The 19,687-nt window shown below is 39.9% G+C and overlaps 1 protein-coding gene across 14 annotated transcripts in view; it reads left to right on the top strand.

Moving 5' to 3' along the window:
- The window catches only part of NSD1 (nuclear receptor binding SET domain protein 1), a 134,050-nt gene that overhangs the window by 38,678 nt on the left and 75,685 nt on the right, over positions 1–19,687 (top strand). For all 14 annotated transcript variants that reach the window (XR_014261491.1, XM_082453427.1, XM_082453428.1 and 11 more), the window contains one exon: positions 15,567–15,702. Coding sequence is in view for 13 of the 14 variants with exons in the window: in XM_082453427.1 (XP_082309553.1) it covers positions 15,567–15,702 (136 nt within the window). In the remaining variant the exon portion in view is untranslated. The remainder of the gene's footprint in view (positions 1–15,566; positions 15,703–19,687) is intronic.

Raw genomic sequence — 19,687 nt, 5'->3', positions numbered from 1 at the left:
TAGAGCTAGTTTGGTGGTGCTGAATTCTCTTAGCTTTTGCTTGTCTGTAAAGCTTTTGATTTCTCCGTCAAATCTGAATGAGATCCTTGCTCGGTAGAGTAATCTTGGTTGTAGATTCTTCCCTTTCATCACTTTAAATATATCATGCCACTCCCTTCTGGCTTGTAGAGTTTCTGCTGAGAAATCAGCTGTTAACCTTATGGGAGTTCCCTTGTATGTTATTTGTCGTTTTTCCCTTGTTGCTTTCAATAATTTTTCTTTGTCTTTGATTTTTGTCAATTTGATTACTATGTGTCTTGGCATGTTTCTCCTTGCATTTATCCTGCCTTGGACTCGCTGTGCTTTCCTTTCCCATGTTAGGGAAGTTTTCGACTATAATCTCTTCAAATGTTTTCTCTGGTCCTTTCTCTGTCTCTTCTCCTTCTGGGACCCCTATAATGAGAATTTTGTTGCGTTTAATGTTGTCCCAGAGGTCTCTTAGGCTGTCTTCATTTCTTTTCATTCTTTTTTCTTTATTCTGTTCCACGGCAGAGAATTCCACCATTCTGTCTTCCAGGTCACTTATCCTTTCTTCTGCCTCAGATATTCTGCTATTGATTCCTTCTAGTGTATTTTTCATTTCAGTTACTGTATTGTTCATCTCTGTTTGTTTGTTCTTTAATTCTTCTAGGTGTTTGTTAAACATTTCTTGCATCTTCTTTGTCTTTGCCTCCATTCTTCTTCCCAGGTCCTGGATCATCTTCACTATCATTTTTCTGAATTCTTTTTCTGGAAGGTTGCCTATCTCCCCTTCATTTAGTTGTTTTCTGGGGTTTTATCTTGTTCCTTCATCTGGTATGTAGCCCTCTGCCTTTTCATCTTGTCTGTCTTTCTGTGAATGTGGTTTTTGTTCCACAGGCTGCAGGATTGTAGTTTTTCTTGCTTCTGCTGTCTGCCCTCTGGTGGATGAGGCTATCTAAGAGGCTTGTCCCCCTGCCTTTTTTTAATACAAAAAGATTTTATAACTGGATTTTTTTAAAAATGTATTTTATATTGGAGTGGAGTTGATAAACAATGTTGTGATTCAGTTATAGATATACATGTATCTATTCTTTTTCGAATTCTTTTCCCATTTAGGTTATTACAGAGCACTGAGCAGAGTTCCCTGTGCTATACAGTAGGTCCTTGTTGGTAATCTATTTGTTTTTTTTTTTTTTTCCCTGCACTGCACGGCTTATGGTATCTTAGTTCCCAGACCAGGGATTGAACCTGGGCCCTCAGCAGTGAGAGCAGAGTTCTAACCACTGGACTGCCAGGGAATTCCCTATCTATTTTATTTTATTTTTAACAAAATATTAATTTATTTATTTGGCTGTGCCGGGTCTTATTTGCGGCATGCAGGCTCTCTCGTTGAGGTGCGTGGGCTCAGTAGTTGCAGCACTCAGGCTTAGTTGCCCTGCGGCATGTGGGATCTTAGTTCCCCGACCAAGGATCGAACCCACATCCCCTGCATTGGAAGGCAGATTCTTCACCACTGGACCACCAGGGAAGTCCCTTGGACTTGGTTTTGTGTTTTTTACTTTTAAGCTTCAAATGGAATCTCATACAGAACACCAGTATAGAACAGAAAAAAGATGGAGCTGCCTTAATTTGGTATAGAGAGCAGGCAGGTTTTCTTCTCACTCTCTTGGGCAGCCCCTGAGGGGACTCTCCAGGACACTCTTTCTGAGGAACACAATGGAAACTACCTTTGGGATGGAGTTTCTTTCTTTCTTCTTTTTTTTCTCTTTTTAAAATACTTATTTATTTATTTGGCGGTGTCGGGACTTAGTTGCAGCACACGGGGTCTTCGTTGCAGCATGCAGGCTTCTCTCTAGTTGTGGCAGAGTGCATGGGCTCAGTAGTTGCGGCATGAGGGCTCTCTAGATGTGGTGTAAGGGCTTAGTTGCCCCCGCAGCATGTGGGATCTTAGTTCCCATACCAGGGATCGAACCTGTGTCCCCTGCATTGAAAGGCAGATTCTTAACCCCTGGACCACCAGGGAAGTCCCTGGGATGGAGTTTCAACAGAAGGATTTTGAGAAGTCCAGTGGGAGAGATCACCTAAACCAATAAATGTAAAATACATTGTTAGAGGGGGAGAAAGCTTGGTGTCACATGTGGAGGAGGCAAGGGGGAAGGAAGCCACTTACCTATGTTTGGGCTGTCCTGAAATTATTTCTGTTCTTTAGAATAGTCTAGTAGTAGATAATTAATGTTAATTAAAAGTTTCTTTGGAGATACATACTGAAATATTATGAATGATATCTGGGGATTTGCTTCAAAATAATCCAGGTATGAGGTCTGTAGGTCACCACAGCCTGTACCAAAATTCTTGCATCCTGGGCTCTCCATTGTATGAGACGGATGGGGTTGTATGATACTAAGACTGGAAAGACAACGTGGCTTTAGGGAAAAGACACTAGAATAGAAGGCCAGATGTTCTAGTCTTTTTGTTGTCTTGAGGAAATCACTTAGGTGTGGCAAAGAGCTTTTTTTTTTTTTTAAGGCACATGTAAAGTTTAGAGTGAGTAAACATTGCTCTTGTTTTAATTGCAAAAGACTATATACAAATAGTTCTACTGTGTTTTCTGAAGGCATCTTTGTTTTAAACATGAGCTAACTCTAGACTTAAGTTTAGTATTATCTGTTGGTGGCTTGCCTTTTAACAGCATTGATTAGTTTTGACCCAGGTAAAGAAGTACAATAAGGAGCATAGATGTATGTGATGTGTCTGGTTTTTTTGAAGAGACTGAGGCATCTTCCGTTAATTGAATTATACTGTAAAGGTGTTGTGAGGAACATTTGCCTGGTGAGAGTTTATGAGCAGAATTCCCTTATTGAATGAAGAGAGTAAGGTCACTAATTGTGTTGAGGTTAAGTACAGTTACCAATACTAAAGGCTGATGTTTTTATTTATTTTTCTGTGTTGTGACCTAGTGTAAAGAGCACAGGCGATTAAACAGAGCACAGACATGGCTCTGTTTGGCAATTGGCCAGCTCACTTCCCATTTCTGAGCCTCAGATTCTACACCTATAACAAGGAGATAGTAATTAATACCTGCCTCATTGTCAGTATGAGGTTTAAAAGAAAAACAAACTATATAAATATTCTTAGCAGTTTCTGGTACTTGGGGTATCAGATAAATCCTTCCTTTTTCCTGTGTGACTATTGAAATTATATAGTCAGTTACCTCTTGCTTGTGTCAGGATACCTCTTTTTTTATTATCCTGTCTTACCTCTTCTCTCCCCAAAAACAAACTCACTCAGGCCTGTAATTACAATAAAATACTAACTAGCTATATGATGCGTTTGTTTTCAACCCTGGCCGTTCATCAGAATCACCTGTGGAGCTTTTTTAAAAAAATTAGATGCCAAGAGCCTCTCCCCATACATACTGAATCAGAATCTCCAGGCCTGTGGGTGGGTAGGAGGTTCTGTATTTTATAACTCCTCAGGTGATTCTGATGTACAGCCGGGGTTGAGAACCATTGATCTGCTTCCTCTAGCACTCAGAAACAAATCCCTGAAAGGCTCAGACTAAAGCAGAAGTCAGAGGAAAAATAAGCCCCAGGTCATACCCAACAGTTATATAATGTAATGATAAATGAGAATTGCTGGGTGCATAGTAGATTCTCAAACATTGAAAGAAAAATTTATGGCCAGAAAGACTATGCAGAATAAAATTGATTTATGTTGGAGTGATTTGGCACTAGATTTTCTGTTGTAGGGAAAAGGCCTATGGTCAGTGTTTTGAAATTCTCCAGATTAAGAGCCCAAGGATAGCCCCAAACTAATGTTTAAATCATTCAGTTCTAGTATAACATACAGGCATAACAGCATACAACAATTTCTTTTGTTGTGTCAGGCCAGAGAGTACAACTCTCCTCCCTGCTTTAAGCCTTCTGGGGTTGTAGAGGGCTGCATCCTTTCAGGCCTGTGTTCTGCACTGTCACCAACCCTGTTTTCTTGTGGGTCTGAAAATTCTTATGGCATAAAGCCAAAGGCCTGGGCTAACAGGAAAGCCTTGGCCTGCATGTTTCTGTTCTACCTCTTGAGCAGGCTGCCCTCTGTGAGCAGCTTCATGCTACATCCAGGCTGGGCTTTCACTAAGAGTCTCCTTAGCCTCAACCTTACCGTGTGGTCCTCAGTACACCAGTTTCCATGACCAACCTAGCAGCTGCTCTGCTTTCCAGCTTTCATTGGACCAATTCCCTGCTTTTACGCTGTCCTTTTCCAAGACTTCAGTGATCCCTTTGATCTATTGTCCATGCTTTCTCTTTGATATATTGTTCCTGGATGTAGCCAATAAGCAAGGGTCATTTCTTAGTAACAATTAAGTTTTACACAATAATCTTTAGTCTTTTGCCTTAGCTTGCTGCAGGCTAAAATTGTAATGCTGCCAGAAACCATTTATCTAACTACTCGTTGCTAGATTTTCTTACCTCAGTCTCAGATCCCCCTTTCTTCTCAGTGCAAGTTAATAGACCTAGCTCTGACTCCCATCTACCAGGTAGAGAGGATTGGTGGGAGGAGAATTCAAGTACTCTAGTTCACTCTTTTGTTCTGTGGTTGGTGTGGTGGAGTAGGGTTCAGAAGATGCTGGCCTCTAATCCCTGCCTTTTCTTAAAGGCCTCTAGACTTCTGACAGGGTCACTCTGAGCCTCTGTTTCCTTGTCTGCTGTAAATATGGGATAATAAAATCTGTGCTGCCTACCTTACTTGGTTGTTCTTGAGATTCATATGATATAATGGATGTTAAAAGATCTTTGACAACTAGAATACACACATGCATTTATTAGGCTATGTGGCTGTGAGTGAGGTGGGAGTAATGCAAATGCTTAAAATAGTATTTTACTTTTTATACTGTTCTGGAGTTGAATATTTCTTTTGCAGTTTTGGGTTGAGACTGGGAAAGGAAATCACAATTCTTGTAAGGTAGAAGAATTGTAATCACTGACTAAAAATAGCTATCATTTATTTACTTAAAATATTTATTTATTTATTTTATTTATTTATGGCTGTGTCAGGTCTTAGTTGCGGCACTCGGGATCTTTCATTGTGGCGCGCAGGCTTCTCTCTAGTTGAGGTACATGGGCTATGTAGCTGTGGCACGTGAGCTTGGTTGCCCTGTGGCATGTGGGGTTTTAGTTCCCTGACCAGGGATCGAACCCGCGTCCCCTGCATTGGAAGGCAGATTCTTAATCACTGGACCCCCATAGCTATCATTTATTTTTGATAATTTGTACTCGATTAAAAATAGAGTTGTTCAGTTGAAACAGCCTGCTACAAAATTGGAGGCATTATTATACTACTTTCACAGGCAAAGAAACAAGCTCAGAGAGGTAAAGTAACTGTCCAGAGTCTCACAGGTGGTTTAAGAGCATAGCAGAAATTAAGCCCATGCATTTCTCTATTCTGGCAGTGTGTATAATTCCTCATTTAATTATAAGCAAATGTAATGTATATAAGGGATTAAGACTTTAAAGACTTAGTGAATTGCAAATGCACAGAATAGTATAGGTATTTATCTTCTTACCCTGCTTTATCTCATAGTCTTGGACAAGTCATTTGGTCCCTCTGTCTTTCAGATTCTGTTTGGGATAGTTTATCCCTCAGAGAGGACATTCATTTTGAATGTTATAATACCATATAAATCATGTAACAGCATTGGAATTGTGTTACTATTTAAATATTTCTAGGTCAGTTATTTGGAAATTGAAATATTTTTGTAAACATAGTGTTAAATGGAGGTTAAGTGCCTATACTGCCATATTAATCCTTAAAGTAGTTTAAATAAATGTACCTTTTCAAAGAAATACAGTGAATATTACAGCAGCTGCTTTTTGAGTTGTAACTATGTGTTAGGCGCTTTATAACTTTATGAAGTATGATTTCAGAGAGCCTAGGTTTTTAAACATTACACTGTGCTCTTAAAATGATACCTTTATACTAATAATTAACATAAAAAATAAATAGAACCCTTAAATGTTGCAACTTAGGGTAGAATCAGGTTTGAATAGAGGAAGAAGAACAAGTTTCTGATATCAGGGTTTTGAAATAATGTAAGTTAACACCTATAGTGCTAACACATTACCAGCTACTGGTACTTAACATATTAATAATGTTTACATATTAGCTTATTCAGTACTTCCAGGAGCCCTATGAAGTAGGCATTATTAATTGTCCCCATTTTACAGATGATACAAATTAGGCACAGAGACAAAGCACTTTCAGATTTTTTTCAAGGCAGGCAGTTCAGAGGATTATAATGCTTATTTCTTTGGTGCACTTTTCTCACTGTGGTAGGAAATTCTGTCTTGCTGCATTTCTATACATTTTTATTTTTCCCTTCAAAGGAAATGTGTGTTAAAATTTACTTTAAAATATTATGCAACATATACTAAAAACCATGAAATTGGATACTTTAAAGTGGTTAAAAAGGTGGTTTTGTGATATGTATTATCTCATTAAAAAAAACTGTGCACATAATACTTGTTCAGTGTACAAAAATTAGAAAATGTAGATAAGCCAAAAATCACTTGACAGTATCCACAGACCCATTTATCATTCTGACCTCTATCCTTCCAGACATTTTTTGTGTATGTTTGTGTATGAAAATGTATCTCTGTAAGATTTGAGATCATTGTATTACATGCCTTTTCCCTTAGTATATATGTATAAAATTTCCGTATAGCATTCAAACGTATAGGTGTTCTGTAATTAGCCAAGTCTGTATCCAACATGTAAATTATTTCCGTTTCTTCCATCATTTAAAAAGTGAAGAGATTAAGTTACATTTAAAGTACTGTTTTTCTAAAGTATGCCATGTTCTCTCAAATCATTTCTGAGATTTTTTTTCTTTTCTTTTTTTTTTAATTGAAGTATAGTTGCTTGTTTCTGAGATTTTAGTCACTGCCCTCCATGGCTGAAGAAAAGGCTCTTGGCAAACCAGAAAATGTGTTGACAGCTGCAGAACAGCTTCAGTGGCTTTGCTTGTGTGAATAGACTTTTTAAAGTTAGTTAATGTGTGTGTGTGTTTGTTTGTTTGGTTTTTTGGCCCCGCTGTGCAGCTTGTGGAATCTTGCTAGTTCCCTGACTAGGGATTGAACCCGGGTCCTGGCAGTGACAGCCCCGAGTCCTAACCACTGGACCGCCAGGAAATTCCCTTAAGTTAGTTGTTCTTGATAGGGGAATATTGGATTTCCAAAATATTTGGGGGGATGTGAGTTATATTTAAATATTGTGGAAATTCATATGTAAAGTGTAGAATCCTGTGTAAAGAAAATTCTTGTTTATCTTCTGGGAATAGACTGGTACAATGTTAAAAGCATTTTTATTGGAGTCAGGTTTGATTCCCTGCATTGAAATTTTAGTACTAGTTTTGTGAACCTGGGCAAATGACTTAATTTCTGCCTCAGTTTTTGCATGCATGATATGGAGAAAAACACACTCCTACTCTATTCTTAGAAGCTACTGTGACATCAGAGATAATTCAGTATTAAGTATTAAGTGTTCAGCAAAGTGCCTGAGTTTTATTGTGACCAAATGTAGCTGGCTAGATCACTATACTTAGTACAGTTATTTTACTTAGCAGTTACTCAGTGTGTGATGTGGTTGAGATGCACTTTTAACCCTCTTCAATTCTGACTTGAATGAAATACTGTTGTGAGACTGGGTTGGAGAGTTATTTTGGTTTTTTTTTTAAACTATCTTTGAAGAGGGCTGGGGACCTGAGAATGATTTTGAGCACTCACACATGACTATGAATGCTTCAATTGAAAATAGCTGGGGGGGCTTCCCTGGTGGCGCAGTGGTTGAGAATCTGCCTGCCAATGCAAGGGACATGGGTTCAAGCCCTGGCCCGGGAAGATCCCACATGCCGCAGAGCAACTAAACCTGTGTGCCACAACTACTGAGTCTGCACTCAAGAGCCCGCAAGTCACAACTACTGAGCCCACGTGCCACAATTACTGAAGCCTGCGTGCCTAGAGCCCGTGCTCTGCAACAGGAGAAGCCACGACAATGAGAAGCCCGCACACTGCAACAAAGAGTAGCCCTGGCTCGCCGCAACTAGAGAAAGCCCACGTGCAGCAACGAAGACCCAACACAGCCAAAAATAAAAACAAAAACAAACAAACAAACAAAAATTAAAAAAAAAAAGAAAATAGCTGGGGATGTTTCTAACACACAGTAATAAAACATTAAAAGTGGGTTCCATTTTCACTTGTGCTTAGAAAGGTTGAAGGCAGAGCCAAGGGAGGCAGAGAGGAAGGTTGGTCTGTGACCCTTCCCTAGAACCTAGGGTTAACTCCATAGCTTTCATGAAACCAAATTTGTTAGTGTACCCAGTTTCTGAATAGACTAACAGTTCATGACACCATGATGGATAAATGTTGGGGGAAGAGACACTTCCATTGTACCAGAATATTTGTTTCGAATAGCCAAAGTGTACCCCCTTTCCAAAATCTGGATATGTGGGAGATTAACTGGTAATCTGAAAGTTGCTTAGAGGACTATAGCTTTTTTTTTTTTTTAAGAACTATAGCTTTGAAATGTAATACTCTGTGACTAAATTCTGATATGCTATCCTTGTCCCAAATTTAGTGCCCATTCCCAAGCCAGGGAGTTTTGGAGAATCTGTTGGCCAAGCAATTCTAGCAGAGCTTAAAAAGAATCCTTACCAGTTTCTACCCCTCAGGACTTAGTCCTCAGGCACCTTTCTCTACTATACTCACTTTAAAAAAAATAATTAATTAATTAATTAATTTATATTTTTGGCTGTGTTAGGTCTTTGTTGCTGTGCACAGGCTTTCTCTAGTTGTGGCGAGCAGGGACTCCTCTTTGTTGCAGCACACAGGCTTCTCGTTGCAGTGGCTTCCCTTGTTCTGGAGCACGGGCTCTAGGCACGCGGGCTTTAGTAGTTGTGGTGCGCGGGCTCAGTAGTTGTGGTGCATGGGCTTAGTTGCTCCGCGGCATGTGGGATCTTCACAGACCAGGGATCGAACCCGTGTCCCCTGCACTGGCAGGCGGATTCTTAACCGCTGCGCCACCAGAGAAGTCCCAGGTAGTTTTCTTCTAATCCTAGTTTGTTGAGTATTTTTTTATCATGAATGAGCATTGAATTTTGTTAAATGCCTTTTCTGCATCAGTGGTGATGATCATGTGATTTTTATCCTTCATTCTGTGAATGTGGTGTATTAAATTTATCTGTTTTCATGTGTTGAACAGTCCTGTGTTACAGTAATAAATCCCACTTTGTCATGGTGTTTTGTTTTGGTTGTTTTTTTTTTAATTGAGATATAATGACATAATAGCATTATTTTAGTTTCAGCTGTTCAAAATAGTGATTGATATTTATATTATGGATTTTTAATATGATGTTCAACTTGTTTTGCTGAATTTTGTTGAGGATTTTTGCATCAGTCTTTATAAAGGATATTGGTTTAGGACTTCCTTGGTGGCTCAGTGGTTAAGAATCCGCCTGCCAGTGCAGGGGACACGGGCTCAAGCCCTGGTCCGGGAAGGTCCCACGTGCCACGGAGCAGCTAAGCCAGTGTGCCTCAACTACTGAGCCTGCACTCTGGAGCCCGCGAGCTGCAACTACTGAAACCTGAATGCCTGGAGCCTGTACTCTGCAGCAAAGGCCACTGTAATGAGAAGCCCACGCACTGCAACGAACAGTAGCCCCCACTCACTGCAACTAGAGAAAGCCTGAGCGCAGCAATGAACACCCAACATAGCCAAAAATAAATAAATAAATAAAAATACTTATAAAAAAGGATATTGGTCTATAGCTTTTTCTTTGTCTGACTTTGGTATCAGTAATGCGGTCCTCAAAGAGTAAGTTAGAGAGTTTATTCCTCTTTAGATTTTTTCGAAAAGTTTGAGGAGTGGTGTTAGTTCTTCTTTAAATGTTTGGTACAATTTACCAGGGAAGCCACTGGGTCCAGGGCTTTTTTTTTTTTTTGGCCACGCCTGACGGCATGCGGGACCATAGTTTCCGGACCAGGGATTTAACCTGCGCCCCCTGCATTAGAAGCACAGAACCTTAACCACTGGACCACCAGGGAAGTCCCTACAGGGCTTTTCTTTGTGGGGAGATTTTTTGATTACTCACAACTGATCAGTCTCCTTACTAGTTATAGGTCTATTCACATATTCTGTTTCTATGTCATTTAGTCTTGGTAGGTTTTGTGTTTTTAGGACTTGGTCTGTTTCATCCGAGTTATCCTATTTGTTGGTGTACAACTGTTGCTACCGCTCTCATACTCCTTTTTATTAGTATAGAATCAGTAGTAATGTCCCCACTTTTATTACTTCCTTCCGTGTGTTACTGTTGGCATGTTATTTCTTTTTCATCCTCTTACTTTCAGTCCCTTTTTTGAATTTGATCTGCAGTGTGTCTTCTAGACAGTGTAGTTGTGTAATTTTTTTTAATCTTTTCTGTCAATTTCTGCCTTTGAATTTTAAATCCATATACATTTTATGTAAATAATGATAAGGTAGGATTGATATCCGTCATTTTGCTCTTTGTTTTTTATGTCTTGTATTTTTGTTCCTCTAATTCTTTGTTACTGCCTTCTTTTGTGTTAAATATTTTCTAGTGTAACATTTTTTTTTTAAATTGTAATTTTTTTATAATTTGTTTTTTGGCTACGCCCCGCAGATATACGGGATCTTAGTTCCCCGACCAGGGAGTTAGCACCAATATGTTTCATCTAACTGGACATAGAGATATTAGGGAAAGCTGTTCTGAAATGTGCCTATCCGGCCAGTCTAAGCTCAGATGACATTTCTTCACTGTAGTCTTCCCTGATATTCTCCAAGTGCCTTAGGATCAGGAATTCATCTTTGTGTTTCTTGTTGAGCTTTGTATGCAGGTGTTTAGTTGAATTATGGGCTTTACAAGGGTTATTTTGGAGTTTTTCTTTCCCGGGTGAGATTTTAAGCTCTTCTGAAGAGAAGAGTCATATTGCTTTTTTTTCCACCTTTAATTTTCCCTTGTTGTTATTTTCTCTATTTTCATGTTTGGAAGCCTCACTTTGGTCTGGACTTCTTGCCTGTTTCTAATTTTTTATATATTAAGGTCACTTGGATTTGGATGTTGCTCTTCATTAATAATATGTATTTGTATAGACATTTTTCCCCAATAGGTTTGTATATATTGTTTTATTTGGTCATCCTGGTAAATGAATTACATAGTAAGGAGGAAATTAATGTCTCAGGTTTATGAAAATCTTTACCCATTATACCTTTAATTTAATGAAACTATTTTTTATTTGTGTTTCTCAGTGACTTTATTTTTTTTATCATAGTTTTGGCATAGTTTCTAAATAGTTGGTATATCATATGTGTGGCTGTGTATTACATTTTCAGTATTCCATAACTTCATCTGCACTTTGCATATTTCATGGAGTTTTCAGCATAATTTGTTTAACAGGTCCCTTGTTGGATGTTAACTTTTTTAAAAAAATTGAAGTATAGGTGATTTACAATGTTGTGTTTCTGGTGTACAGCGAAGTGATACAGTTATACACAAACACACATTCTTTTTCTGATTCTTTTCTAATTTAGTTTATTACAAGGTATTGAATATAGTTCCCTGTGCTATACAGTATGACCTTGTTTATCTATTTTATATACAGTAGTTTGTATCTGCTAATCCCAAACTTCTAATTTATCCACCCCCCCCTTTCCCCTTTGGTGACCATAAGTTTGTTTTCTATGTCTGTGAGTCTGTTTCTGTTTTGTAAATAAGTTCATTTGTATCATTTTTTAGATTCCGCATATAAGTGATATCATATGATATTTGTCTTTCTCTAGGTCCATCCAGGTTGCTGCAAATGGCATTACTTCATTCTTTTTTATGGCTGAATGGAATTCCATTTTATATGTGTACCGCATCTTTATCCGTTCATCTGTCGACGGACATTTAGGTTGCTTCCATGTCTTGGCTATTGTAAATAGTGCTGCAGTGAACACTGAGGTGCATATATCTTTTGAAATTGGAGTTTTCTCCGGGTATTTGCCCAGGAGTGGGATTGCTGGATCATATGGCAACTGTATTTTGAGTTTTTTGAGAAACCTTCATAGTGTTTTCCATAGTGGCTGCACCAATTTACATTCGCACCAACAGTGTAGGAGGGTTGTTCCCTTTTCTCCACACCCTCTCCAGCATTTACTATTTGTAGACTATTTACTTATTTGTTTATTTATTTATTTATTTATTTATTTATGGCTACGTTGGGTCTTTGTTGCTGCATGCAGGCTTTCTCTAGTTGCAGTGAGTGGGGGCTACTCTTTGTTGCAGTGCATGGGCTTCTCATTGTGGTGGCTTTTCTTTGTTGTGGAGCACAAGCTCTAGGTGTGTGGGCTTTAGTAGTTGTGGCTCCCGGGCGCTATAGCACAGGCTCAGTAGTTGTGGCACATGGGCTTAGTTGCTCCACGGCATGTGGGATCTTCCTGGACCAGGGCTTGAACCCGCGTCCCCTGCATTGGCAGACATATTATTTTTTTTTTTTTATGTAGAATCTGATCCATTCTTTTTTTTCTTTCCAATTTTTAATTTTATTTTTATTTATTTATTTTTGGTTGCGTTGGGTCTTCATTGCTGTGTGTGGGCTTTCTCTACTTGCGGCAAGCTGGGGCTGCTCTTCGTTGTGGTAAGCAGGCTTCTCGTTGCGGTGGCTTTTCTTGTTGTGGAGGTGCAGAGCATGGGCTCTAGGCACGTGGGCTTCAGTAGTTGTGTCACGCGAGCTCAGTGGTTGTGGCTCGCGGGCTCTAGAGTGCAGGCTCAGTAGTTGTGGCGCACGGGCTTAGTTGCTCTGCGGCATGTGGGATCTTCCCGGACCAGGGATCGAACCCTTGTCCCCTGCGTTGGCAGGCAGATTGTTAACCACTGCACCACCAGGGAAGTCCCTGTAGACTTTTTAATGATGGCCATTCTGACTGGTGTGAGATAGTACGTCATTGTAGTTTTGATTTGCATTTCTCTAATAATTAGTGATGTTGAGCATTTTTTCATGTGCCTGTTGGCCATCTGTGTGTCTTTGGAGAAATGTCTATTTAGATCTTCTGCCCATTTTTTGTTTTTTGTCATTGAGTTGTAGGAGCTGTTTGTATATTTTGGAATATAGAGTCACATTGTTTGCAAATATTTTCTCTCATTCCATAGGTTGTCTAGGATGTTAACTTTTTGTTGTCATAAATAACTGCTTTAGATATCTTTTTACAGTTCTTTTACTTTTTTGGATTATTTCCTTTGGGTTAAAATATTAGGAGTAGAATTAATAGTTATTTTCATTTTCATGGTTCATGGTAGAGCAAGTGTTTCTTTCCTGGTTTTATTATGTCTTAGGGTGCTGATGCTGAATTAACTGACTTGTTTAAGGTGGCACAATTTGTGATAGAGTCAGAAGACAACTCATTACTGCTTTGCGTGGTTGTGTGATTCTGGCTTCTGGCTTTAAGCGGTACCACTCGTGGTCTTTCTTATCCATGTATTATTGAAGCCTTGAGTTTTATGGCTTTACTTCCTGATCACTGATATATTCCTGATATATTACTACTACAGTCACTTTGTAGTAGTAATATATGGCAAAGACAGAACCAGTATCATGTTATAGATTGATTATGGCTGAATTTGTCATAAAGCATGTAATAATCATGGGGTTTTATTGTTATTGGATAGTAGTTGAGAGTTTGGGATCCTGAGTTGGACTGCCCAGGTTTGAATCCTATCTCTGCCACCTACTACATAACTATATGACTATAGGTATATAGTAACATAGGAGTAATAATATAGTATCGACCTTAAGAGGATTAAAGGAGGAACAGTGCCTGGTATATAGCAAACATCAAGTAAATGGTAGTATATTTAAAGTCGTTTAGGACTCAGATAAATAAGTCCATATTTATCAATGATTGCCAAGTAAATGATTACAAATCAGATTATATCAGAAATTTATGGGAACCTACTCAAATTGTAGTTTTCACTACAGGAGCATGTAAAAGATTTTTCTATCCCATCTTGGTATCATGGTTTTAAAGTTTCAAAGCCAACTAGCTTTGAAGTAATTTTTTTTTCTGATAACTTACAGAATGATAACAGGCAAAAATGGCCCCTTGGGGCTTGCTTTTCAAAAAAAATGTTTTAAAAGTTGTAGTTTCTGTCTCATTTCCTAGAAACTCTATATACATGAAGAACTAATGACACTATTTTTTCAATAAGGGTATTCTGTGAGATTTACTTCTCTCTGAATGCACAGTCTTAAAGTTGAATGGTAACTTACAAATCATTGAATTGAGCCCAATACTTTGATATCCTTGAGCCCCAGGTATTACTCATCATTTTTATTTGAATGATTTCAGTCAATTCATTCAGCATATTCTTTATTGGATGCTTAATATGTACTAGGTGGTACTGTTTTGGGCATTAAGGAGGGACGACTGAGTCTGAGGAACTCACCAAGCCTTTTTCAGGACATGGCATTTATAGAAAATCATAATATTTGTATGCCCCCTTGGAGTAAATGGAGTAGATTGTCCTTTGTCCAAGTACCTTAGGTGCTGCTTTTAGCTACCCAGAAACAGCTCAGCACATGTGAACTCCTTTGTGTGCTTTATGGGTGGGGGGGAGCTCAGTCCTACTAAACACAAAGCCATCTTCCTCTCAGGGCAGGAGACCTCTGTATTGTTGATGCGGTGTTAAAGGCATGGGTATGGGTTTAGAGCTGAGATGGAAGCATTTGGATTGCAGATTAATTAGGTATTATTTTTGGAGAAAAGATGCAGCCAGGGTCTCTGCATTGGATATGTCCAGGGAGCTTGATTCATATTGTATTGTGCTTGAATGGTATTCCTTGGAGTTGGGCAGTGGACTGTTCTGGATGCAGCCTCTCTTGCATGTCCTGGGAAAAATATAAGTCAGTTGTGCTGACTTTGCAAGAATCTAGCCTGTAGCTTTCAGGATTATTTCAGTAGGCCATTATTGTTAATTAATTAATAAGAATGTCTGTGTTTGAGAAGGATGTAGAGTATCACCTGCAGAAGGGACCACAGTCTCCCCACCCCCCTCCCCCAGTTTATTGAGATAAAGTTGGCATATAACACTAGTGGGATCAGAGTCTCTTGACATTGTTAAATTTCTTCCCCTCCCAACCGCCCACCCCCCACCCCTGTTGTGTTGTGATCCAAGGACTTGGGCAAAGATATCTTTTCCTTGGGATGATTCTGTTTATCTATTATTTCAATTTTTAGCTCTTTAAAAATTTGAAATAGCTTATTTATTTTCCTAGAATGTAGGTAGTTTACTTATGTAAAGCAAATGTAAATTGAGAGCTACTACTGACTGTATAAAGGGCTGTGTTATAAATAGTTAAGACAAAGTAATTTTTAATTGTACTTATTTTGTAATTGTGGTTAAGCTGGAGTGTTTTTATCTAGTATTCATTGGTAATGCTTTCTCAGAAGGCTAGTGGAAAGATGATATGTTGTTTCAAAAGGTTCTGATTTTTATTGATGCCCCATGTTTTGTCTGTCTCAAGTGTCAGCCCAAGAAAAAGGCTACGCCGCTGAAGTATGAAGTTGGAGATCTCATCTGGGCAAAATTCAAGAGACGCCCTTGGTGGCCCTGCAGGATTTGTTCTGATCCGTTGATTAACACACACTCAAAAATGAAAGGTAATACTTGCAGTTGATTATACATGATAAAATACAGTATGGAATTATCAACTTGCAGTTTCCGTTAGTAATAATTCTTTTTTACCTTTGAGCATTTCGTTAATGAATTGTTATTATGTATTTTATCTTTTCTGGATTTTTTTTTTTTTTTAATTTATTTTTGGCTGTGTTGGGTCTTCGTTTCTGTGCGAGGGCTTTCTCCAGTTGCGGCGAGCGGGGGCCACTCTTCATCGCGGTGCGTGGGCCTATCACTGTCGCGGCCTCTCTTGTTGCGGAGCACAGGCTCCAGACGTGCAGGCTCAGCAGTTGTGGCTCATGGGCTTAGGTGCTCCGCGGCATGTGGGATCTTCCCAGACCAGGGCTCGAACCCGTGTCCCATGCATTGGCAGGTGGATTCTCAACCACTGCGCCACCAGGGAAGCCCTAATTTTTATTTTTGGCTGTGTTGGCTCTTCATTGGGCTTTCTCTAGTTGCGGTGGGTGGGGGCTATTCTTTGTTGCCGTGCGCGGGCTTCTCATTGTGGTGGCTTCTGTTGTTGCAGAGCTTGGGCTCTAGGCGCGTGGGCTTAAGTAGTTGTGGCTCACGGGCTCTAGAGCGCAGGCTCAGTAGTTGTGGCACATGGGCTTAGTTGCTCCACAGCATATGAGATCTTCCTGGACCAGGGCTCGAACCCGTGTCCCCCGCATTGGCAGGCGGATTCTTAACCCCTGTGCCACCAGGGAAGCCCCTGTTCTACAGTTTTTTCACTTCTTGGAGATTTTTCCATTGAAAACTTTTTTTTTTTTTTAAACAGCTCCATAATTTTCCTCTTTTTGAATATGGTGTACTTTATATAACCATTCCCCTGTTGATGGATATTTAGGTTGTTTCTAATCTTGTGTTAGAAAGATTATACATAAAATATATACGTATATACATACACATGTGTGTGTGCGTACAAAACAGTGCTATAAAGAATAACTATGTGTTTCATGTATTCATGTCTATTTATCTGTAGGATAACTTGCTACAAGTAGTATGTTGGATTTTATTTTATATTTTGTATAAATTTATTTATTTATGCTGTGTTGGGTCTTCGTTTCTGCGCAAGGGCCCTCTCTAGTTGTGGCGAGCGGGGGCTTTCTCTAGTTGTGGCGAGCGGGGGCCACTCTTCATCGCGGTGCGCGGGCCTTTCACTATCGCAGCCTCTGTTGTTGCGGAGCACAAGCTCCAGACACGCAGGCTCAGTAGTTGTGGCTCACGGGCCCAGTTGCTCTGCGGCATATGGGATCTTCCCAGACCAGGGCTCGAACCCGTGTCCCCTGCATTGGCAGGCAGACTCTCAACCACCGCGCCACCAGGGAAGCCCTTATTTTATATTTTGAATATTAATAGTGACGTGCCCAAAGACCTTTATAGCTCACTGTTTAAAGAAAATGATATCAAACTTCGTGACGTGTTTGGACATTTAAATTCTACTAGTAGAAAATTCTTTTAGTCCTCCCCCTCTACCCTTCCTATGCCTGTGAGACTGATGGTTTCTTACTCATTGTGGTATTCTTTATATGCACTAGTTGGGTCTATGCCATTTGTTCAACAAGTAATAAGCACATTCTATAGGTACTATGCTAGGTATTGGGATCCAGCAATTGGCAAAACATTTTGCTTCCCTTTGTGTATAATTAGAGTCCAGTTAAAGGGTGAAGGCACCAGCAAGTAATCAGACAAATAGATAATTAGTTAACTGAGAGGTGTGTTCAAGGCAGAATATTGATGTACATACAGTCAGTGATATTAGTGGGGGTACCTAACCTGGACTTTTGGTTCACGGGTAGTCAGGGCCAATTTTGCTAGTAAAATTATCTTTGATCTGAGACCTGATAGGACAAGTAGGAATTAACCAGGGAAAAAAGCAGATGGTTCCAAGCACAGAAAGTAGTATATGTTCAACCCCTGAAAAGGCTGCAGCCCATAGAGTGATGGAAGGTGGTACAGTATGAGGCTGGAGAAATAGATATAGGTCAAATCATGCAGCATTTTGTAGACTTCATTAACAATTTTGTATTTTTTCCTAAGAATAATAGGATACTATTGAAGAGCTATGAGCAGAGGGAGATGTGATCTGATTTGTGTTTTTTAAAGTTCACTGTGAGTGCAGTGTGGAAAATGATTTGGAGGGGGACACAAATAAATCAGAGGAGATAATCAAAAGGGTCATTGCAGGGATTATGGTGAGATTATAGTTGTGAATAGGGAATGAAGAACTATTTAGGAGATAAAATCTATATGATTTGCTAATGGACAGATAATGGGGAGTGAGGGAGAATGAAGTCAAAGGTTTCTATATCTCAGGCTGGTTCGCAAGTTTTTAGCTTTACCAGTACATACATAGTGTTCTCATTTACTGAGAGCACTGGAACATCTATAACTTAGAGGTAACATCTGCTTGTTGATATTAGTCAAAGCCACGGGTAGGGCATGGATGAGATGGCCTTGGGATAAAATATACGGTGAGAAAAAAGGTGGCTCTGAGGAAGCCAACATTTGAGGTCTGTAAGGAGGAGACGTGAGTGTGCGAAAGAGATGGGAGAAAATCAGAGATGGAAGAGAGCTACCAGGAGAATATGGTATTGATGGTGACTAGAGTATTGTTGTTGTTGTTGTTTTTTGCCGCTGTGTGAGGCATGTGGGATCTTAGTTCCCTGACCAGGGATGGAGCCCACGCCCCCTGCAGTGGCAGTGTGGAGTCTTAATCACTGGACCACCAGGGAATTCCCTAATAATAGTTTTTAAAAAGATTCTTCTTAACTTGGTTTATTAGAGCATAGAATTAGTGTAGCTCTTTATAGTACTGAAGGGAACTAATATTTGAATAAACCTATTTGTCCTAAAATTCCTACCCATGACTCTGTCTTCCTCACACCTTCCCTTCATAACCACTCTTGGAGGAATCGTCAACTTTCTCCACTTCCAGATGGCCACTCATTTCTGAACGCACTGAAATTTCTCATTCTCTCTTTTTATTCCACTAACCGTGTTCTAAGCAGAGTCATTAGTGACCTGGTAATACAGTGGATACTAGTTTTTAATTTTATGGTTGTCTGGTGCAGGAAAATTCTTCCTTGTAGTAACTATCTATCTTGTTCTTTTATTTATTTATTTATTTATTTACTTACTTACTTACTTATTTACTTATTTATTTATTTATTGGCTTGTGTTGGGTCTTCGTTTCTGTGCGAGGGCTTTCTCCAGTTGCGGCAAGCGGGGGCCACTCTTCATCGCAGTGCGCGGGCCTCTCACTGTCGTGGCCTCTCTTGTTGCGGAGCACAGGCTCCAGACGCGCAGGCTCAGCAGTTGTGGCTCACGGGCCTAGTAGCTCCGCGGCATGTGGGATCTTCCCAGACCAGGGCTCGAACCCGTGTTCCCTGCATTGGCAGGCAGATTCTCAACCACTGCGCCACCAGGGAAGCCCTCTATCTTGTTCTTGACTTTCATGTTCTCTTCTCCTCCTTCTCCTTTTCCTTCTCCTCCTTCTTTCCATCCTTATTAACTCTTGAGTTTTAACTGTCATCGGTAAACTGAATTCATATCCGCAGTGCTAGTATTTCCCCAGGCTTCAGATCTGCATCCCAACTCTATACTTGAAGCTTTCACTAGGCGGTCCTTTAGGCAGTTAAGGTCAGCTTGTTTAAAACTGACCTAGGGCTTCCCTGGTGGCGCAGTGGTTGAGAATCTGCCTGCCAATGCAGGGGACACGGGTTCGAGCCCTGGTCTGGGAAGATCCCACATGGTGCAGAGCAGCTAGGCCCATGAGCCACAATTACTGAGCCTGCACGTCTGGAGCCTGTGCTCCGCAACAAGAGAGGCCACGACAGAGGCCTGCGCACCGCGATGAAGAGTGGCCCCCGCTTGCCACAACTAGAGAAAGCCCTCGCACAAAAACAAAGACCCAACACAGCCATAAATAAATAAATAAATTAATTAAAAAAAAAGAAAACTGACCTA

This window comes from Balaenoptera physalus (assembly GCF_965194825.1).
Source record: "Balaenoptera physalus genome assembly, chromosome: 3".
In the NCBI taxonomy this organism is placed as follows: Eukaryota; Metazoa; Chordata; class Mammalia; order Artiodactyla; family Balaenopteridae; genus Balaenoptera; species Balaenoptera physalus.
Note: the sequence above shows the minus strand (reverse complement) of the source record. Positions and strands in the feature narration are given on the sequence as shown.